A 24,303-nucleotide genomic window follows, 5' to 3' on the forward strand; every position below is an offset into this window, starting at 1 on the left:
AAAAAGGCAAGCCTGACAATTGTAAGCCAATCAGCTTATGTTCAATTCATGGAAAAATACTGAAACAAATATCCCAACTCTTTGTAAGTGCCTGGAAGTTAATGAGAACATGTATAACATCCAACATGGATTTGTCAAGAACAATCATGTCAGAGCAATCTAATTTTCTTCCCTGATAAGGTAACAGGCCTTGTGGACAGAGGAAAAGCATCAGATGCCATTTGTACTTTGGACTCTTTGATCCTCTTCCACGTATCAATCTTCTAAGCAAACCATGGAAGCATGATTCAGATGAAAACACTACAAAGTGGCTGCAACACTGATTCAAAAATCACACTTGGGGTGTGATTAGAAATGTTCCTATTGACATGAAAATTTACCTCAAGTGACAATTTGGATGAGGGCCTCCTAAGTCTGGTAACATTTAAGATTTTGATTAATGACCTGGAAAATAGCATCACAGACATACTTGCTGTGACAATATCCTTCTCAGAGGCATTATAAATGCACTGGATTTATAATGACCAGAATTCAGAGAAAACTTGATGAATTTAAAGATCTGATTTGGAAGCCACAGGGCTTGTTCAGTAGGGATAAATGCAAAGTACCTCACTGAGCCAAGAAAATTAACTACTTGGGATGGAGAACCACTGACATTGGTAACCATTCTGTAGAAAATTAAAACTTACTGTGGATCACAAGCTGGATAATCCATCAACAATATCATGCTGCTCCAGTAAAGATGAATGTCCTACTGCAATGGATAAATTAGTTCTACTTTGCTTGACACAGAAGAATCTTTCTACTCAGCACCAGGAAAGCTGCAGCTGCATTATTTGATCCAGTCTGAAGAACTGCACCTCCAAAAAGTGAGCACCAGCTTGTGATAACCCAGAAGAAATTTATGATTTAGAAAACACGAGTAAGAATCGAGGCTGTTAAAAAAGAAAAACAAGTACAGTAAAATGCTGCTAAAAACATAAAAAAAACTAAAAACAAACAAACGAAAATATGGGGGGGGGGGGGGGTGGAATAAAAAGAAAGGGAAAAAGCCCCAAACCACAAAACTGGTAAACTGCTCTTTGTGCTGATGTTAGATAGGGCAAGACATAAATGACTTAAAGAGCAGCCAGGGAGACTGAGGCTGGATTTGAGGAAAAAAAACTGTCAAGCAGTAAGAAGCAATAAACAGTAGAGAAGACAGATTGCCTGTGGAAGTTCTGGAATACTCCTGGAAAAAGCTGTCAGAAATAACACAGAAATCTGTCCAAAATAAATGTGGATCTTGCCACACTACAAGGGTGATCCAGATTACCCAAAGGTCCTTCCCACTCGTGTGATTCCATGAGCCCTACTGAAATGTCCCAGAAATGAGATCCTTGCACATGATGTTTGGGAGCAGTGAGCAGAATTAAATATCTGTATTTTTTCAAACAAAGTATTTTATAAAGCTGAACAAAATTATTGAAATTTTAGGACCTATATTTTTAAAAAAGATGTTGAGAAACTGAAACAGGCACAGCAAGAAGCCACAGAAAATACTTAAATTCTCAATATAATATCTTGAAATGAGACTCAAATACTACAGTGTGTTGCATTACCATTACCATTAACTTCCCATCTCTCCCCCCATGGAAGCAAATGATTTCTTAATCTTGTAATAAAAAATTAGCTACCAGACAAAAAAAAATTATATAATTGAAGATTAATTCAACTCAAAAATTAGATTTATGTTTTTAACAGTGAGAGTAATCAGACACTGGAACAAATTACCAAAGGAAACAGTAGATACTCTGTTTCCTGATGCCTTGAAATCAAGCCTGGATGCTTTCCCAAAAGACAGACTTCAGTCATACATAGGTTAAAGGTTCAACCCAAGGCAATACAGGTTTAATTTAACAGCCTGTGGTGTCCTAGGGGGATCCCACAATTGTTCAAAGTCCAGGAATTAATTTAAAGTGAGCCTGAACTTCTTTTCATCTGAACAGGAGGGTCCCTACACCCAGAGCCTGGTAGAGCAACATGAAATGCCATTGTCTCCACTGTGATATGGTATTTTCATACACTGGGGTTCTTTTCCATAGCTCTATGAACTCAGAAATATCCTTTCCCAGCACAAAGTTGGGAAATGAAAAAAATTATATTTAAAAAATACATATCCCCCCCAAACCCACAAAACATATTTTGCTCAAACAACAGAAAATGAAAAGTTCTAGAAATCTAAGTGGGTAATTTGAAGATACATTTCTCCTTTTCAGAACTTAGAGTCTACTATTTAATGCCTTATTTAGTCTGTAAAAGTTCTGCCTGCTTTAAGAGCAAAAGGATTAATGGTTTCAAATTCCAGTGTGTTGACCTTTATTCAACATTAAAATGCTTATTTGAGCATTCTGCCATGGTACCAGTAAGCCTCTGTCTAATGAAAATTGTAAGGGAAAGAAAGTTTAACTCCCATATGCCCACAAATAGAATTATTTTGCATTAGGAGGTTTAGGGGATCTCTTTTGCACACACACACACACAGATAACATTGATGCAAAGTGCATTAAAACCACCGGGTATACATGCTATTGCTCTGGCTGCAGGTTGAATGTTAGAGCAATATTAATGATGATGAAGAACAAAGATGGTTAAAACCTCCTGCTCCCAAGTTATTACCCTGAATTATTTGTGACATCCAATAATTTTAGGCAAAGTCAAACAAAAGCAAATCTTACTGGTTACTTCCGTAATAAATTACAGATTTTTGCTTCCAAACACCAAAAAAAGCCTGATGAAAACTAAAGAAGCAATTTACATACCAGGGTACACGGTGTGCTAAGACAGCAAATCAAAGTGGGGAAGAGGAGGCCAAGATTGATTTTGGGTGATGCTGAATAGTGGAGAGGGAAAGTTGTAAATGCTTCGGCTGACACAGCAGGAAGAGCTGGGGGAGAAGCTAAAGGCAATAAGGACAGTGCTGCTGCAGACCTTCAGGGCACCCCCTGAACTTAAAGCCATTGCCTTCAGAGGCTGATGCAGTGGGAGAAAGCCTCAATCACACCGAGATTTTACTGCTCTGATATTGATTCAAACAACAGCTATGTAAAAAAGCCAGGCCGGGGAAAAATTTTGTCAAGGCAGGTTCCCACTCACCCCTCGGCTGCTGAGAAGGAAACAGGATCAAATGCGGTCCAGAACATCACCACACAGAGATGGCACATGCAAGAAAATAATTGCCAGCTAAGGTTTTGTGGTAACAGCCTTCCCATAGATTAAAAAATCTTTTTCCTGTATAAAAGATTACAGGTCGGTCTTTTAAGTACTGAAACGTTTCTTGGGCAAAACCACAGTTTTACAACAGTTTGTTGAATAAAAAAATAAATTGCTCAGAACTTAAAGAGCTAAAATAACTTCCTGAGGATAAAAAGTAATCAACAGCTTATCTGAAGAAGGGGCATTGAGCAAGCACATTTTAAAATGTTACAATAATTGTGTAAGAATTACAAAATGTGTCATAACTAAAGTTAGTCATGACTAAGAAATTAGGCATAAGACAAGTAAGGAACAGCAGAATCGACACTGCAGGAATGTGCAGGTTTAAGGAGATGAGAATAGTAGACAGGAAAATCAATTTATTGCATGATAAATGTTCATATGCAAAATAGCGTGAGCAAAAAAACCCAGCTGTGAAGAATGTGGCAGTGGAGGGGATCAAATCATTATGCATCAGAGTGAATATTTCATCATTCTAATTCAAACTTCCTGTGCAAATATTAACAGAACCACAGGAAAAGAAAAATCCTACAAAGCATGCCAGCATTTTGCTAAAAATACATAAAACCACTCCAGAACTGCAAATATAATTCAAAATTCCCAACTCTCTTAGAAGTCTGACTTCACTGAACATAGAATAAATTCAGGCTCAGAGGAAACCAGAGTGGAGAAGGTAGAGGTGGATTTATTTCTGCCTCTTAAACAACTTTAAATAAACTTAAGGCAAGGCAAGACACACTCACAGTGAATAAAAGGAATAAACTTGGAGAGGGAAGGACAGAAAAAAACCTGTTTCATAAAGATTTTTTTTAAAAATATGTCCTTTTATTACATATTGAAATTCAAAGTAATTGTTTTAATATGTTTTAACCTAACACTAAAAGGAGAACAAAAGCTTTATTTAAAAAATCCAATCAGTGAGTGACTGCAAAAATAATGGTGTCTGCCAGGAGCACTGATGCCTCTAAAGAAATATATATTTAGTTTGGCTTACTCAGCAGTGCTCCAAAAAACTCTAGGAATCATTCTGGGTAGAATATACATTTTTAATAAATACCACCAAAAATGGGGAGAAAAAAATCAATTCATCACAGAAAAATAAGGCCATAAAGTTTTTCCAGCTCTAAAATGCAAGCATTGTCTTAGCCCAGCTCCTTTTTCAGTCAGGCACAGACAGCACAACAATGAAACAGGGAGATTTAACTTAGCTCTCTGAATTCTGTGGGGAAAAATGATGACACCATATGCATCATTCCTATTGCAAGGAATTGGCTGCCAGGACAGGGAGTGGGGGATAGCCCCAGTGTGCCATCCTACACCACAAGGGACACAGGGATTGGTGCCAATCTATATTGACCCTTCCTTCTGCCATGAATCTCAAATACAAGCACTCTTGTACTGCGAACCAAAATATCAATTTCCACAGCTCATTGTTCATCCCATTCCAAGTTTAATGCCATGCAATTAACAAAACCACTCTAAATTTATCTCCAAAGCTTATGTGCATCATGTTGGACTTGTGAAATGAAATAGGCATGTGGTAAAACATGTTACTGTTTTTGCTGATTCTCAGCATAAATGTTTCCTCCTCTCTTATCAGTTGCCTGAACACCAGCATGCTACAATCAACTTCCTGCTAGCTAGTTAAGATTCTTGCCTGCTTGCCTTTCTTCTCTAAATATGGCTCTCTCGTGCTGCTATTGATCAGTGACTGAAGAAAAAAAGCCAGGATGAAACCCCTTTTTCTTTCCTTTCTTTTTTTGTTATTGATATTTTTTTAAAAGGTCCTTTCATCTCCTCCTCTACCAGGAAAGCATTACTTGATGGAAATACAAGAATAATGAATCTAAAGCTGTGCAACACCAAACTACCTAGAAATGGGAAAGATCCCCCTAGAACTGAGCCTCCTGCTTTTCAGTGAAGCAGCACACCTGCACTCCAATTACTTTCTAAATTACAACATCAGTAACTCAAGGAAATTCTGCTCCAGTCAATAGTGCTTCCACAGATTATATGCTATTGGGAATAAGGGCAGAATCTGACCCACTTCTTTTTAGCCATGAAAAAACCTCAAGGATGATAGGTAGCACAGCAGAATATTAAATATAATTTTATTGTTTAAGATTTATAGCCTCGCGCTGCTCATACAGTCTCTACTTCCAAGCAGTTTATGCTATTAGCAGGAGGGGTTAATGCCAGCAGAACTTTTGAAAGCCACTTCCCAGCTCTCTGGCCATCCCTCTGAACACAGGAGTACCAGAGGTAGCTGAAAACAGAGCAATGTATATTTAGCCTGCAGTGTTATATAACCTGTCTGTTAACAAATGCAAGACACAAAGTAAAGTCATGTAACCCAATTGAAACAGTTCGTACTGGAGGTTGATTTCCCTTGGGAAACTGAAACATCAAGTAAGAAACTGAACCAGTTAAATATAACCTTTTTAAAGGGCAAAAGAATTCAAAGGTAATCAAGGATTTTTTTTTTTCCTCAGAAGGGCATTTATAATTATATTCCACTCTTATTTATAACAACCCTTTTAATGTTGGTACTACAAAGAACTCCACAGAAAGCCAGCTTTGCTTTATATAACAGGATTCAATCTCCACGTGGTTTTTATATGCAAAACATCTTCTGCACAAGGTATACACTGACAAGAGCACATTTCCCTGAAGAAACAAGGAATGTGTTTTCAAAGTGGTTCATGAGGGTTCAGCCATGTGCCTTTTGCTAATATTGTGGGAGACTCAAGAAGACTTGACTTAACTCTTGTTTTGAGAAAATAATAGCAAGTGACTCCATGTGCACATACAGTGAGCTCAGAACCTAGTGTTTAATTTCCTTTATTATCCTAGAATACACTTAATGGTTTGCCTTAATCTACTGATTACTGAGGAGAAGGAAACAGAACAATTACCAAATTGATTGTTTCAGTTTCTTTCCACTGGTTAAGCAGGTGTAAGAAGTAGAAATGATGGGCATGAGCTAAAACCTCCTGAACCAGAAGCAAATTTCAAAATTCAGCACCAGAGTGACCAGGTGGTCAGTGATTAATCATTTAAGATCCCAAGTCTCGTGTTCATGTTGTGTTAGGACACAACATCTTGTGTTACAAAAACAACAGTGGGAATTTCAGAGTGGGATCTGGAGGTGCACAAAGCCAGTGAGAAGGAAATCTACAACAAAGGGTAAGGATAGATTTGGGCAGGACAAGCTCTTGCACAGAAGGTCTGCTGGATGCAGTAGAAATTAATTATATAGAAACCTGCCACTGTGCATGCTTCCATCTTCTACAGACCCAGCAGACACTCACACAGTCTCACACTGCAGTCTGTTACCCTTGAACAACAAAAACAATGTAAAGGGCAAAGCCTTGACACAGCCAGAGATGCTCTCAAATTATGCTGCACAGATTAAAAACATGCAGGAGTTTCCCAGGATGATATAAATTATTGATCTACCCCATTTCTCATGTTGCCCAAATGCTTGTAAATGTTACTTTACAAAAGCATCTGTATGAAACTGCCCTAATAAATTTATTCCGCGAAGAAAAAAAAAAGTTAATTTAATCTCAGAATTACATGAGAGACATTCTGTTTGAGTAGCAGCAAGCATGCAGAATCCCAGCGTGGATTCCACTGTGCATACCTGCTCAAACTCTCAGCAGACACACTCTGAACACCTGCAAGTGCCTGACAGAGGCAATGGGCTGGTGATTTCTTACCCACAACAGGCAATCTGTTGATACACTGTGAAACCAGTATTAGGAGATGCTTTAGTCAAAATGCTGCAGGTTATTAATCACAGCTTTGGGGTTTCTGACAGGATGTTTTGATAAAATAAATCTATTTTAAGTGACTGTAATGAAATACTAACCGGTTTTTGAAGGGCTTTTAAGATGTTTTTAAGAAGTTTCAGATCAAAGACTCAGTTAATGTAACCTCCATGCATTAAATATTTAGTACTTATTCAGTCACTTGAGCACTCAGGCATCTTGACATTGTAAAAGAAGGAGAGGGAAATTGAGTTTAAGTCAGTTTTACACAGTGGGATTTTTCAGTTTTTATGTTAAAATCCCAGGCATGTAATTTTAATACAAAGGGGTCTATTCTTCTACAACAGTATACACACCACCCATTAAAAGAATTCTTTGTTCACCTGCATAGATGGGAGAATAAATCCTCTACAGAGTCACTTCGGTAGAAACTGTTTTGCTGGGATTAACATCACGATTGAACATTATTCTGTCTCTGAGCTCTCTGATGGACAAAACCAAATGCACACACTTCTCTTTCCTGAACAAGTAGGCACCTACAAGGAACACAGAATTTTAACAATAGCAGATAGATTTAAGCAAGTTCTTTTTAGATATTTGGATTATGTGACTATAAGATATTTCCCCTTTCTAGCATCCCTGAATTCCAACAGCTGCTCTTTACCATTTCATTTCTTTCAAGAAATGCTCACAGGTCTCCAAAACAGATGAGGGAAATAATCCTATTTTGGGACTTATTAAAATAGATGCCTTGTATTAATAGACTGGAGATTAGGAGGGGCTGGATATCCATACTGAAAATGCAACACTATATATAAATTTTATAATTTCTGAAGAACCACCTTTCTTGTGAAAGCTCGCTGAGTGTAGTAGGAACTTGAGGATTACTTCAAGCAGAATGAAGACACTCCTGAGTGCATTTCTTGGCTCAGTTGAAGAGGATTATGGACACTAAAATATTAAAAATTGCCTTTGAAACTATTGCCATGACCCACATTAACATCTATTCTCAGAATCAAGGAAAGTGTTGTGCATTTCTATCCTGTTTAACACAAACATGGACACATCCAAGTTCTTTGATTTGCACAGTTGCTCTAAGGCTCTTGTATTTCACATTCATTTATAATACATGAAGAAAAGAAACAACCTTACCTCAAACACTAACAATATATGGGAAAAAAACCCAGCAACTGGTTCTGCATATTTTTCACAGAAACTTCCCAAATTTCATCACAAACATTTTTCCAAAATTTACAGTGTGATTGAAGATGACTGCACCCTAATTGGATAAAAAGCTAAAACTGACCTCTGAAGTAATGGCAGCAATACATATTCCCAAATCTGGTAAGGCATCATCATTACATGACCCTATTTGTCATAAGTGTCTTCTGAATGTTAAGCAAGCACAGAGGCTGTGTGTCACCACAGGCTCAGCCGTGACACTGAAAGACAAACAGCCACTGAGAAAACATCCACATGCATCTCCTGGTAACCACATGATCTCATCTGTTTTTCTCAAAGAATTGTCTCGTTTTTCCCTGCTTTCACTGCTGCCCATGGCTCTGGAGCTCCTGTCTTCTCTGCCATCTTAAATTATATAAACACATGGTGCAGGAAGGTGCAAGGTGATTTTACAGGAAAAAGATGTTTCTTTATATGTAACTTGAATATTTTTAATGCATGGTTGGCTCTGTGAGAAACTCCCAAACTGTAAATTAAACAAATTAATCCTTGCTCTGCTGAAGAGGAAACTAGGTCAAAACTTCTGGTGGAGTTCTATGCAAAGAAATCCAAACCACAAGACAATCCTCACCACGTGAAGGATGTTAAATACCCCAACAGGTCCCTCACTGATTTACCCAACAATCAGAATGTATCTACAAGGTACTACTGAATAACTTCATTTCTGTGTTTCTTTTCAAGGTACTACTGAATAATTTCATTTCTGTGTTTCTTCTGTGGCTTTGATTTTCTTGAGTGGAGACCTGCGTTAAAACCACCTAAAGAGCCAATGAATCAAGGCCATTCCTGAATAATTTAGTTGTGTGAAAGTAGATCTCTAAAGATTTCCTGGAATCTTAGAAATCAATTATAGCCTCAAAACTAACAGGAAGCTTAGGAAGAGACAGAGGTAATAATTTGGTTAATTCTGAAACAACAACAAAAAACATCTGGATGTAATCTAGGGGAGCCTTTATTGTAATAATCACAACTGAGGAGAAGTCAGGCACCAGATCTTGTCCTGCTGCCTCTGGCACTGACATTGTCCTCCTAAGGAAGGCAGCTTGGACGGGGGAGGGTAAGGAGGTTGGGACCAATGCTCCAGTGCAGGTGTGGTGAAAAATGAGAGGAACAATGGAAGTGGTTTTAATAACACTAAAAAAAAATAGGCCTTTAACCAATTGTATAGAAACTGAATGCAGCATTATGAAATACTCAGCTTGACTGTGGCACTTTCAGATGCTCTGTTGGTTAAAAATGAAAAGGGAAGAAAAAATGAAAACGAAAAGGAGATGTTGTCAAAATTAGCAACATTAAAACGTTAAATATTTCAAATGGTATTGATTGGAAGGCAGGAAATGTGAGAATTATCACATATGTTTCCTTATAGAAATGAATGCCATTCAAATAGATTCCAGTTTATTGTTAGTTATGATGTTTCAACTTGTAATGAATATAACCTGTTGAAATCAGGATATATCCACAAGTAATGCTTTGGGATGCAATGGACTTCTGAAAAAAAAGCAATCTTGGTTATCTGTTAGCCATTAACAAGAGAATTGTTCCAGGCTTTCAGAATTTGGGATCATTTGAGTAACAATCAGTTTACACAACTCTGATAGGGTGAAGGTGCCTCCCAGAGAGATTAAATGTGAACTGTCCCTGGAACAAAAACTAAAATTTTGTGCTCGTGTTGGCTGGAGCCAGGGGTGCAGATGGGTATTCCCAGCACACAGAATGTGGGATGAAGCTGCTGTAGGGAATTCTATCCATGATCATTGCTGAAATGCATCTGCCACCAGTGTGAAGTGCAGCCAGGGAGATCTGCTGACGTGTGATCAGCTCCAGAGGTTTACTATCATGACACATCATTGCCATGCAGTTGGCTGTGATCCTTGCCTTATCATCATTATGGGGTTTTTAGAATCAAAGAAAGAATATGTGTGATCACCTTTGTGATTTCTGGTGAATTTCTGTGCAGTACAATTCCCAGAAAAGCCCAATGTTCTGAACTGCCTGTGCACATGGGTTCCCTGTTGTGTTAAAGACAAATCTCCTGTTGACATTTTCCAATAAATCATATAGAGTGTGCTGCTGCCAGAGCTCAGGCTATTCTACTTTCTAGCACATGGAGCAACTTCTGAAGCTAATCAAAGAAGGTATCTTTTGCAAATTAGTATTTTAGGGATGTTAATCATCATCAGTCCAAGGTCTTTCTAAACCTCTTGTTGTGATTCAGCACTATTACATGTAAAGTTAATAATTTGTGACTGTATGAAAGAAAAGAGAGCTTATCTGAATTTCAAAAAATACATAGACATAAAAAAAGGTGACTCCCCTAGGTTATTTTTTAAAAGGGATTATGGAGAAATTACTCTGTGGTCCCCAGTTTCAGGAGAGAACTTCTTTGTTTGCAAGTTTTCAAATTGAGTGTGTGAGGAAATTTGTGTCATTACATGTAAATACATGAAACTGGGGTGGATATAATTTCTAGAATCCAATTTTTAAAAAAGTTAACATAGGCGCAGTTCTTATCAAATAAGGGAAGACAGATGAGAATAGGAAAGGTTTTGACACGCAGTTCTCATTCACTTCTACCAAAAATTTGCTTGGCTGTTACAGCAGATTCCAGAAATGGCTGCTACAGGAACCATCAGTTTACTTTTCTTGGTACTACCTGATGGCTCATACTGACTTTGCAGTACATACAAGGGGAAGTGGTTGTTGTCCAGGAGCTTTGCAATACATTGATTTTCTTTTTTTTTTTTTTTTTCTGATTTAACTTTCTAATTAGCAGAGAGAGAGAGAGTGGCATACATAAATCCATTGTATTGTAACACACATAAATTCATTGTAGTTCTAAAGGAAGTCCAGATTTCTAAAAGAAGAGTTCGTATTTGTCAGTATTTCTCTGGGAAGATGAAAAATCTGAGATTTCAGAGACCACAGTCATTCTGCTCCATTATTGTCATAGCAACAAATGATCTTGAAGCACTGTATGCAACATCTATAGCCATTTGCAGTATAGCTCTAGCTACTAACTTGTTTCTGTTAATGGCTGGCATGAACCAGTCTCTGTAATCTCTGCAATTTAATTGATGAACCACAAAACAAATGGTCATAGTTAATAAAATTATATTTTGCCATCTGTGTCCAGTAATGAGAAAATCTGAATTATAGGAATGAAAAAGAATGAAGTTTTCTTCCAAACAGATCAATGCATCCCACCTCTTTGTCAGCATTAAATTAGATGTTATCTGTTGCTGTGTATTTCCCTCCTTGGTTGCCATGGCTAATGGGAGTTTCAGCCAAGATGGACAAGAATTCTGTTTGACCATGGGGAATATAATACCTTTTCCTCTGTTTTCCTATGAGTCTGTGTAGTATGAGTCTACAATCTTATTTGGTCTGAGTGCATCCAAGTCTCACTTATAGAAGGACAATTTTGTTCAGCTCTGCAGTGTTATTTGCTGTTACAAAACCTTATCTATTTCTATAAAAGAAATCTAGAGGATATGTGCAGTTTTATTCCTAAAGCTCTGAAGGATTTCAAAATCAGCTGGAGCTGAAGGCAAATCTGGTGCTGCCACTATCTTCTAAGGATGATTACAACAGCAGAAAAGTCCATCCTTGGAATACATATTCTGTTTTCTTGAATTCACATTCTGAGCAGTTTGTTCTCTTGAGAGTAAGGATATAAATTGTCTGGACTCTCCATAAAAAATCCACTGCAATTTAAAGAAAAAAAAAAACACCCAAAACAAGAAACAACCCACCCCAAAACCTTTTATAAATTCTCTAGGAGCCCCTATATCATTAATTCTTGTAAGAGACAGATGGTTCCCACACAGAAGATAGCAAAGTAATTTATGGTGATAACTTGATTACCTAGACCACACCAAAGATTTGGACCATTTCCTTAAGCTTTAGAGAGGAAGACAGACTAAGGCAACAAGGAGAGTATATTATATCCACTCACAGGAGACAAAGAAGATGCAATGCTGCTGAGCACCCTGTTGTGCACAGCAACACTATTCTTGTTCTACACAGTACCTTTCAGATTTTGAAATATTCATTGTTTGGATTAATATCTATGTCTAGGTCTCAGACAAGACTTGATGGATCTCACTGTATTGCCAAAATATCTCCTCTTTTTTCACCACAGTACCATCAACCTCTGTTTTAGTCGTCATCTGTTAATCTATAAAGTGCCCTTAATCAGTCATCTCTGACATTCCTATAAATTTCCCATCAGACATAACACATTACAGGCTATTTTTCATTCTCAGAAGGCAAATAAGAAAAACAGACTTGAGGTCTTGAATCACATAAACTGTGCAAAATAGCAGCCTCTTTTCCTGAAAACCACGGCCATAATTTGAGGAGCTCAGCAGCTAAAAATAGGGCCTGGTTTCCAAAACACTAAAATCATTTTTTGGGGTGTGAGGGTTAGGGTTAGGGTTAGGGTTAGGGTTCGCTGGGGTTCAGTTTTGCTTATTAGGAGCTCTGAAAAGAGAAGTTTGTATTTTCAGCATTTGTAGAAGTGAATGTGAAAGGGTTCCGAGAGTGCCTCGGAAAGCCCGATCGGATGCGCTGTCCAGGGTCCTGACAAGGATTGGAAGCCTCGATCCTGCGCTGAACTCCATCTAAATTAACTGCTTGCTATGGCTGACCCCAGAGAATGAGCACCAAAGGCTTTCCCACAGGCTGCTTCCAAGCAGTCCAGGTTTCTGCAGTAGTCTCCTTTCCCATAAAACGACACTGCAGTCACAAAAATGTTATGAACATTAACTTGCTGATATTTATGCAACATTTTGGGTGTTGTCAGAGCAGAAGTTCAGTTCAAAAAAAAAAAAAAGGTTTTCTTTAAAGACAGGCATGAGATTTTTCCCCTTATTCCATGCTGAGAACAGCGCAGCATTCATAAATATGGAAAGACTACTTAATATTTTAATTCTAAGCAACATAGATTTTTTAAGAAGGGTAGGGGGGGAGGAAAAACAAACAACATTTAACAATATGCAGCTGTTACTAATGAATTAAGAAGCTGATTAAAAATAGAATGATAGATATTAATGCATTATTATAAACCACTTTAATGCAGAAAATCTAAATGGAGTGAAAAAGTATGTATTAGAAAATCCTGAAGTTGTCAGATTTTGAGAAAGTAATAGTCATCTTAAATTTTAACTAATTAGAACTTAGTGCAAAATTGGATGCAATTAATGAGAAATTAAAAATAAATGGGAGGAAAAGTATTTCTAAAACAGATTTTTCTTTCATGCATACTCATGAAAACTCCTGAAATGGATGGTATCTCTCCTTTGTCTTCCTCCATGTTACACATTTATTAGAACATCAGGAAAGGTGGTTCAGAAAAACACTTTCTGTAGAAAGGTATCTCCGCAATTCTAGGGAATTCTGAGTGAAAATATTTGACTGTGGGCCTAAGGCTGGTTTGTTTTTTTTTTTCCCCCCACTGGAAATGTCATGTAACTGGGGCCTTTTCAATCCGTGTTCATTTTCTCAGATTGTTCTCTGCTGCCACAGTATGGTGCTCAGCTGCTGTTTGAAAACATGAAAAAGAGGATCTTTATCAGAGACTGCAGTTCTTTTCATGTACCAATATGACTGGTTGCCATGTAAGATCTCTTTTAAAGAGTATTAAAAAGGCTTTAAGCTGTATCTTATATTTCCTAAGAAGTGAAAAAAAAAACAGTTTTCAATTAAGTACCTACTGCTTTACATTAAAAAGCTCCTGTCTCCTCATGTTATTTGTATGTCATTTTGTCTTCAAAACAAAGATAAATATTGCTTTCAGTATTTGTGGATAATAGCAGCACTTCAACAGCAGCAGGCTTTTTCTATGGAAACACTCATTTTTTGTCTTTTCCAGGAATATCATAATCTTCTAAAATAAAATATGTTTGAATGCAACATGATGTCTTAAAATAAGGATGGCACTAGTCTCCCTTACATGTAAGTTTGATGTGCTTCATCACTGCACTGTTCTTTGATTCAAAAATACTTTGCTAACAGTGCAGAAAAGTAAGGGCCATTAAAATCACACTGAAATCAAGAACAGATCACAGGCTACACATAATATCTCTCAGCTGTGCTTCCTTACATGTATTATATTTTCACGAGCCTTATTTCCTCTCTTCAAGTATGTATCTTCAAATACTTGGGTAAGGATGCACTCAGCCAGCTGGGGCCACATGAGCTGCACTGCCTCGGTCTCTACTATCTTATAATCTGCATCAAAATATGTTCTTATGTCTTTATTTTCTCATTTCTATATGATATCTCACCAAATCCCTTCTGACATACAGGCAGAAGTCTTCTTAGAGCCAGCTTTTAGCTTTCAAGGCTTAAGGACAAAAGAGATAAAGTCTTACTGAACATGTGCATGGCAAGGACAAAGAACTCCGGGATTAGAACAAATCTCATGCAGAAGGCCTCAAATGCACACCTTACTCATGCACTGCTAAAACCAGAAAAGATTGCTGAGCAATGGTGGGACTCTCTTTACTCACAGGCATTCAGTATATTTATAGAGAAGTGCAAAAAGCGAGGTTTTATTATTATTCTTTGCCTATAGTCATGTTGTTATAGTTGTAGTACAAGTTCACAACAAAACATTAGGGCACCAGGCCTAAGTGCTGATTGTTTTGACCTTGGAGCTTAAGGACATCTTTACACACATTAAACCTGATGTCATAAACTGTGCCACTGACTTCAGCATATCTATTTAACATGCTTAAGTTTAAATCTACGCTTAAGTGTTTTGCTGGATCGGAGCCACAATGCTCAGTTTACATAAATTATGTGAACAAGATTTTGCCTGAGGTATTTAGAGATTTTAATATATTATACTTACATTCTAGAGCTGGTATAAAGTTAAATCAATAAATAGTTCTTTCTTTGGTTAAATTAAAAGGCATGAATCCAAATCCTTTGGACTGAGCAGACTTTGAAATTGTTAAATAAGCCTTCAATCCCAAGGTTTCAGCCCTACAGGTAATGTGAGTCAGGCTAACCATCTTCTGGGTCTACAGTCAAAGAATAAAGATTAAAATACTGCTCCAGCCCCACGGATGCATTACACAGTCACCACTCAGGAGATCTAAACAGCAACCAACTCAAACATAGCCAAAATCCCAGCAGAGTCAGTGCAGTGAAGTGCTACGGGGCAAATGTACTTAATAGCTCCACATAGCACGATTTCCCCTCCGTGCGAGTACATTCAGCATCACTATCAACATGGTAATTATTGCTTAATGCTGTGCTACAAAGCAGGGAAAACAAATTTCTGGAAATGGAAGTGTGAGAAGACTGAAGGCATTCTAGGGTTTTCTAAGGATTCCAAGGGCCCTACATACCCTCTAAATGCACTCATGGACTGCAGGGCAACTACATAAATCTTAAAACCACGAAAAAGTTTTACACTGGTGTACACGCAGAACCTCAGACTTAGGGTTTTTTGTAAGATTATATCAATTGTCTGTGTCATGTTATTTCCCTAGCACCAACTGAAAAACAGGGATTCTAGTCAGCACTGAACATGGAAAGGAAAAACATGTTCTTCATGTCCCCAGAAGCTTAGGGTGCAGCAACTAAAGGCAACTGCCTAGATCTGAGGTTGAACTCTCTGTGTGGACGAAACCAGTGGGTTTCCCACTGGGATTAAAGTTCCCCCATGGGCCTTTGTGGCACTCAACCTAGTGGGAGAAGGTGCTGAGGACAGGAATGAGTAAAACCTGCCTTTTACTTGAAATTTGCCATTGCCATGAAAAAAAGGGTCAGACCCTGAAATGCCTTCCTGCACCTGGGTGTGAGCTCAGCCATTTCAGAACATCTGACAAGATCATTAGTGCTCCCTTTCCAGGCTGAAGGCTGGACAAGCAAAGTATTATTCCAGCATTTCTGGAAATGTATTGAGAGATGGAGCAAATAGGGAACACAAAAGACAGAAGGACAAGGAAGACAAGGATATTTCTATCCTAGACCAGGATATGAAGTTACATGAAATGGCACTGAGATGAAGATATTGAGTGCATAGAGGAGAACATAACTACCCTGTGCAGTCCTGGTATTTAAAAGACCTCACAGCTATTTTGGATTTGCCCTTCACAACTCAAAGAGATAAGGAGAATGAATAGGAAAGAACAAAGCAGGATAAGTAACATAAGAGCAGAAAACAAATACCACAGCTTCTTTCTTCTAGCTAGCTTAGGAGAGTATAAACTAAATGGAAAGAAAAGGGAAGGTTAGATTTGAGGCAAAGAAAGGGCAAGCCAGATGAAGGACAAGTGTGGAGTAAAGGTGAGATGAAGAGTCTGACTTGGAAATGGGAAGAGCCATGAAGCAAAAGGCCAACCTGAACAGCTACAAAAAGTCCAGTGAAAACTTCAGAAAGGTCACTGACTTTCCAAATGTTTTCCTGAGTGGCTACAAGATGAAAGGGTGAAGCCTGGGACCTGTGCATGGAAACAGTTTGCATAGACTAACTTTGCCACACATAATTCATTTACTGTCATTTCTTTCAGGAAGTTTTTTCCTCAACAAAATGGATCATAACTTTTTTTTTTTTCTCTTCAGATGATTTCTTACCTCAATGGACTTTTTGTGCTCAAAGGTTGTTTTTTGGTGAAATGCTTTTTCTAAGAGTTTTTTTTAAACTGAGAATGGTAGTTAAAAAATGTGAGCTGCAAAGCAGACTTAAGATTTGAATCCTTCTTCACAAGTTAAGATTTTTTACTCATAGTTAGATAAAGAGCAGTTAATGCAAATCCTTCTAGAAATTATTTCACTATATTGAGCAGTGTTCTTTCTGTAATTTAAAAAATAACCAGCTTATGCATTTAGTAGCATTACATGATATTAACTGCAAATTATGATTTTACTGAGTTTGTTTTCTTCAAAAACTATATATTGCTGCCAACTTAAACCAAACTATTTCTTGGTTTTACCATGAACCCTTGTGTATATTCTACAGACAAATGGCAACATTCAACAGTAACATAATTTCACCCATCCTTCCTACTCTGTGATTCCCACAGGCCAGGTTATCTTCCAGAACCTCCTTTTAATTGTAACAAAGAAATTTTCCTTAAAACTGATGCTATAGAATAGTCCCCTGTAATTTTTCATGTTATTTATATAATTTCCCTGGCAGCACACTGTGCTATTATATGCTATAAATCATATTTTATTTTGGAAAGAACTGCTGGTGGTGTTATTTTTAGGTCTAACTCTACTTCTGCTGATATCCAATCCAGCTAACAAAATAGCTGCAGGAACATTTAAAATCTCACATACAGTGTTGGGATGACATCCGTATTACGAATGTTTTGGGAACAGCCGTACTATAGGAGTAAAAAATACAGCAGTGACTAAAGAGAACGTGCCCTGAACATATACACAGCTGCACTTTTACACTACTGAGAAATGAGAAAGGGGATTTACTTTTCCTAAGCACTATTTCCGTGGCCTTTTTCAGGCCAAGTAAATTGCCACAAATTACATTTACATGACATTTCAACCTAGTTACAGTCAAATCCATTGGAAAATACAGTATCTGACACCAACAGGATTTTAAAGGTACGTTACATCACACAGAAGCCTGTAACTTCTATTTTTTTTTCGAAGACCTAGAGTATACTTTTCTTTTACTGAGCTGTTATTACATAACCTAGAGTTGAATGCAGAAATGGGAAATTTAACCTTAGAAAAACTGCCTATTTTCTTTGCTTCATGCTTTAAAATGTTCATAACTGAGCAGTTAAAAATGGGCCAGTAGAAAACAGTAGAACTGATCAAGTATTTTTACCGGGGTGCAAAGTCATTTAGTCAGTAAATAAAGGAAATTTGATCAACGAACCGGCAATGTGACATCTGGTGTGCAGTTTCACAGTCTTAGGGCATCATTCTGCTCTCTCTGGTACCAGCAGGAACCAGGAGTAACTCATGTAAATTAAAAGCACACCCCAAAGTGGTGTGGAGTCAGGAGGAAGCACTCTGTGTCCCAGTCTGTGTCTTTCAGTGTTCTATATCTGACTTAAGAGATCGGCTCGTTTACAGAGCCCTACATTAGACATATTGCCTTCTTGTTTTAAAATATGTGTGTTTAATATTTAATTTAACAGAATTCCATATTCCAGTCCCTGTGTACTGTGCAAGTCCCTTTGAGGCTCGTGGTTTGTATGTGCAGTCACAATTCTCCTCAAGTGTAATTTGGAAGCACCATTGCCTAATGGAGTGAAAGGAATCCTGGTTCTCTTTGGAGTGAGTAATGAAAATAATGCCCAGCCAGTGTCAATTTGTAAAGTGGGCTGTAGGAGTTGAGCCAGGCTGTCCAAAACTCATTTAATTTATTATGTGTGGCTGTGGAATACTGGTGGAGGTACAGGTCTCATCAATTGTCCCCACACTTCAAGCACACGCAGGCAATTTGAACTACCAACTTCAAATGACAACACATTCCAAAATTTTGCCAAGTCTGAAAAATCAGTGTGCTACACACATAGCTATTGCACATGAGACTGAATAAGTATCATAAAATAGGTACTGTAAATGTAAAATGTGTCTGTGCTTATATTTTCACAGAAATATAAAAATTAATTTTAATTATGTTGTGCAATCAAATACTGCATAGTATTTGCTGAGAGGAGAAACACATCGATAATATGCAAAAAAGTAATTCCAAAATTTAAAAAAGTGCTCACAGGTTTTGAACGTCTGATCTGTTGGGGCAAACCAAAGAAAATCTGAAGTTACCCAAGGCCAATAACAGCAGAATGAAAATAGCAGTTTAAATGGTACCTGGGTGACCATCTCAGCTCACTTGCAGGAGAGCCTATTTTCAAGAACATTTGGCACATCTAGAATGTGGGATAGCTCTCTGAAGTAAAGAATATAAACATTAAAAGGTCATAAATAGTAGTACAGCTAAGTTATCCATTTAAATGGGAATGGGAAACTTTGCCATTTGGCTCTGAACCATTTTGTCATTCTGCATCCTAATGACAATTACATGCCCCATACTGATATTTCACTTTCAGTTTTCATAGAATTAGTGATAGTATTTCAGGAGTTAACAGAGGCAGAGTACTTTCTTTAGCGAAGATATGAAATTAGATTAGAAATTAGATTGCCTTGAAAACATTATATGCAGCAAAATGTGCACTCAGAGAGCCTCCAGGAGCAATCCTCTAGGCATGGCTACTTGTGACTTGAGTTTTACTTTTCCACTACAAAGGAGAAAAACAAAAACCAAAACAACTCCAAAGATCTGTGGTGAGATTCTGCTGTCTCCAAGAGACACAGCTCAAAACCACATAATCCAGGAGAAGTGAAATCGTTTCCAACACTTCCCATCCTCACAATCACAGGCTGCGGCAGGGGGCTGTAAAATCCCCCTGGAACGAACCTGAGGGGACCAGCACCCAGATGGCAGCTGGACAGATGTGCTGCAGCCTTCCCCTCCCAGGTTATCCCTCCTCAGCCCTGTGCCCAGCATGAGGACTCCAGAGTTTGTCCTCAGACAGCATCTTTAAACCACCTTTCACCATGTGCTACCAGGGGTATGGTCCCTTGGCCAGGAATAGAGCTTCTAAGGGCCTCTTTATGCCAATCTGATTCCTCTTATCTTACATAAGGGGCCAGGGCAGGGACAGAGCTCACTTTCTTAGCTCTAAATCTATCCTATATGGCACGCAATTCTCCAAAGTACAGCCAGCTTCTGCTTTTATGAAGCACTGTGCAGTGAAGAATGAAGGATCCTGTTTTTCACCATTTAAAGATGTATGATAGCAACAAAGCTCTATGTTAAAATATTTAACTCGCAGAGAACTTATGGAAATTGTCTATTCAAGCTCAGCAAAGACATTAAATTACCAAGCTGTTCTAGGACAGTTGTGTGTGGAGAAAAGCCAGAAATGCTCTGAGATTGTAATGTTGCTCACAAAGATTACAGCATGAGCCTGATTCAGAAGCTTTTTTATACAGCTTGGTGAGCTGCAAAATGTTACCATATCAATTTCTGCAAAACATACTGTGTGTGTACATATAGATATAAAAGCAGGACTTATACACAGCACATTTCCTGCCACATTTTGAGTGGCATCTGTTTGTTTAGTGTGCTGAAATATGAAAAATAATATTTAGCAACTACTGGTAACACAATGTTAACAAGATTTAAGAGTATAGCTCTGTCTGTCAAAATGCAGATAAAAGACAAATCCTTCTATCTCTGTGTTTTAATCAGTCAGATCAGAGGTTTGATGAATATGCAAATGTGACTGTTTATACACTAGTTTCAGAGTGAAAGGAAACAAATTCAGTTTCATTATAGAATTAATGACAGCTCTGTCCTCTAAGATTAATAATTAAAGCCCTACACACATTAAGATGATAGTGCTCTTTCCAGCCAGCCTCTGCAGATTTTACTTTTCTATTTTTTAATACCCCTTTCCTTTATAATTGTTTGTCCCCCTAATTGGAACGATTAATAATTAATGCCAGTTCATGGATATGCAATAGTCATCTTTAGAACAAGAACTGTATTTAACCTACAAAAAGGGGTTAAAAAATGACTTCTTTTGTTGATTCAGTTTTACTCTTGTCTGTAAGTTAATTTTTTCCTCCAAGTTTTATGCCACCATTGGAATCTCAATGGCCTGCTTTAATGATGGAAGCCTTTTTGTTTGTTTCAATGCAGGGTATACTTATGATTTAATTTTGATTTTCACAATATATGCTGGGTTTCTTTTCAAAGCCCCTACTGCTGGGATCAGCAGCCTCCCCAGCTTTCTGATTCTGAAACACACACTACAAGTTTAGACCAAATCAAATCTCTGAGAAAAGATTAAGAGTGCGATACAAGTGCATTATAAAGCCTGAAAAAACAAAAGTTAAAAAATAAAAAAAAAAAAAAGAAGAAAAGAAGAAAAGAAAAGAAAAGAAAAGAAAAGAAAAGAGAAGAGGAGAGGAGAGGAGAGGAGAGGAGAGGAGAGGAGAGGAGAGGAGAGGAGAGGAGAGGAGAGGAGAGGAGAGGAGAGGAGAGGAGAGGAGAGGAGAGGAGAGGAGAGGAGAGGAGAGGAGAGGAGAGGAGAGGAGAGGAGAGGAGAGGAGAGGAGAGGAGAGGAGAGGAGAGGAGAGGAGAGGAGAGGAGAGGAGAGGAGAGGAGAGGAGAGGAGAGGAGAGGAGAGGAGAGGAGAGGAGAGGAGAGGAGAGGAGAGGAGAGGAGAGGAGAGGAGAGGAGAGGAGAGGAGAGGAGAGGAGAGGAGAGGAGAGGAGAGGAGAGGAGAGGAGAGGAGAGGAGAGGAGAGGAGAGGAGAGGAGAGGAGAGGAGAGGAGAGGAGAGGAGAGGAGAGGAGAGGAGAGGAGAGGAGAGGAGAGGAGAGGAGAGGAGAGGAGAGGAGAGGAGAGGAGAGGAGAGGAGAGGAGAGGAGAAAAGAAAAGAAAAGAAAAGAAAAGAAAAGAAAAGAAAAGAAAAGAAAAGAAAAGAAAAGAAAAGAAAAGAAAAGAAAAGAAAAGAAAAGAAAAGAAAAGAAAAAAGAAAAGAAAAAGAGATTTGAGCTATTATTTTTTAATCTGAAGATTTCTGAGTTGTCATGGGAGTGGCTGAGTCATGCTTGCCAAATCCCCTGGACAGGCAACATTTCAGAAGAAGATTATAGCAAAGTGAGCAGAAGTTCACCCTTACCATTAACCCTTCTTCCTGCTCCAGAAGAACTGTGACACTTCATTTTATGTGGCCATTAGGATCTATACAGAGACCACGAAATCCCTTCTAATTGCAAATCACCAAAGCATGAATTTTTAAGAGAAAATAAAATAGCTGGTTTGTGTATGGTTTGCATTATCTTATCAAGAAAAGTTATCTTCTGGGTCAAAAACCCCGTATTTCTTTCTGAACAGAAAAGAAGACAAATGGTCAGAGTACTCTAAAAATCACATTTCTTCAATAAAGCTGCTTCAGTTTCATCTTGTAATGTGTTTAGAGGTGAACTGATCCTACATAGGAATCTAGCATTGCCTTGGCTATCGCAAAGGAAATATTTAATGTGAAATTAAATCAGCATTTGTCTTTATTTCACCATGCAGGTACACTTCCTCCTGTGTCATTGATAGCAAGAGAGCAAACACGTGTTTGTGGGTACTTCAGCGAGGATGATGACTGATACTCTGGAAACATTTAAAGGTAGACATCCATAATGAAGCCTGCTGGCTGGCATGTGTGCCTGGTACTTACCACGCTGAGCCCCAGCAGTTCCCTGCAGAAATAGTCCATGTTCCTCCTCTGGAGGTTGTCCAGGTAGTGCTGAAGGCGAGTGTAGGTGTAGGGGTAGCAGTAGGCAAACTGGTAAGTGTCGTCCTCTCGGTCGAAGCAAAAAGCGAAGGACATGACGTAGTTCTTCCTGTGGTCTGGGCAGCGGTAGTAATACACATTTTTGGAGGGGATTCTTTGCCTGAGAAACAAACACATGCATGGAGATGGATTAATTGATGTGTACCTACACAGACACAGGAAATCAACTGAAAGGGCCGTGTGGGAGTCAGATTTCCTCCCAAGTAAATGAGTGGAACAGCTCAGGAACAGCTCAGGAGCTGGTGAGGAGATCCTGGTTTTGGGAGCACTTGTGACAGCCACTGTCACCACAGGGACTGCAGCCCTGCCTGGGTGCCCAAGCTGGCAGTGTCACCACAGCAGGGAGAGCATCATACAGCCAGGGAAAACATCCCACAAAGTGAAACACCACACACAAAAGGTGTCCAAATATCCTCTGCTTCATTATCAGGCTGCTGCAACCTCACACACCTCATAACTCAAACAGGCTTTCCTACAGGTTCAATTCACCAGCACAGAGAGGAGGCACAACCAATGAAGAAGGAATGTCAGTATAAGGCAACACTGAAAAAACTGTTAGTGAAATTCAGAACATCTTAATAGGTATATACATATATATACAGATAGATATAGATACATTTATCCGTAATAGTCAGGATACATATCAACATCTAGCCAATGAATGGAACAAAAGATAAATTCTTGAGATTAAAAAACAAACAAAGAGTCAATATAAAAATCATGCAAAAAACTTCAGGTATGGAAAATAACCAGGTCTTAAAATAGAAGGCAAAGGAGAAAAGAGTATTTGTTCCCATTTCAAATTGGACTGCTGCCCTCCTCAACATTTCTGGTTTATCTGACAAGATAGAAATGAATATACATGATGGTAAATAATTATAATAAAGACATTTATGTCATTGTTATCAAGGTGGTATCTCTTTGAGGAATAACAAACATCTGTCTGCAATCTCTCACACAACTCCATTTTCTTACTTTTCAAGAGAAATAAGTAATATTTCAGAGGAGGAGCAAAAAGGATGAGAGATGTTCACTATTTCTGTTTTGTATGCTTTGTTCATTTCTTAGGTGGAATTTCTTCATTCAGACAGGAATAGTCTCCAATCATGCCATGCACTTGTAATTTGATGTAAGTAACTTACCAGTCATGTTTGGCAACAAAATGCTATGGTCCTGCAGACTCTACCTGATTCAATTACACAACCTTATAAACAGGTCTCATCTAATGATTGAAGCAGATCTCAGCTAAACTGGGATCATGGTGAGGGAAGAACATAACAAGATTTACAGACATAGCACCAGTAATGTGCCTCAATGCAATCATTACGAGAAGCTGGTCCGCTGCAGAGCCTCAGTTTTGGCCTCTCACTGCTAATATGAATTAGAGGACAAAACCCTTTCATTATACACAGGTACATGTTTGCCAATTAGCAGCAGTTGACAAGTCTGACCTGAGCAAGACTCAGGATCTACAAAGAGAAACGGACAGGAATTGAGATCTTCTTGAGAAAGCAAAATAAAGAACCAATGATGGTTTTAATTACACTCAGAAAAAGAATTTATCTGCCCTCTTTAATGCCCTGCTTCTTGAGCATTCAGGGCCTCAATAACTTCCTTCAGCATTGTGGCTGAACAGGAGGCAGCGGTGCCCAGGTGGGCAGGAAGGCCGATGGCACCTGG

The 24,303-nt window shown here is 38.4% G+C and overlaps 1 protein-coding gene across 1 annotated transcript in view; it reads right to left on the bottom strand.

Annotated features, from left to right (window-relative positions):
* Positions 1-24,303, bottom strand: part of LOC131580845 (BEN domain-containing protein 5) — an 880,930-nt gene that overhangs the window by 504,596 nt on the left and 352,031 nt on the right. The window contains exon 5 of the mRNA XM_058842532.1: positions 22,507-22,723. Coding sequence (XP_058698515.1) covers positions 22,507-22,723 — 217 coding nt within the window. The remainder of the gene's footprint in view (positions 1-22,506; positions 22,724-24,303) is intronic.

This window comes from Poecile atricapillus, chromosome 7, assembly GCF_030490865.1.
Source record: "Poecile atricapillus isolate bPoeAtr1 chromosome 7, bPoeAtr1.hap1, whole genome shotgun sequence".
Classification (NCBI taxonomy): domain Eukaryota; kingdom Metazoa; phylum Chordata; class Aves; order Passeriformes; family Paridae; genus Poecile; species Poecile atricapillus.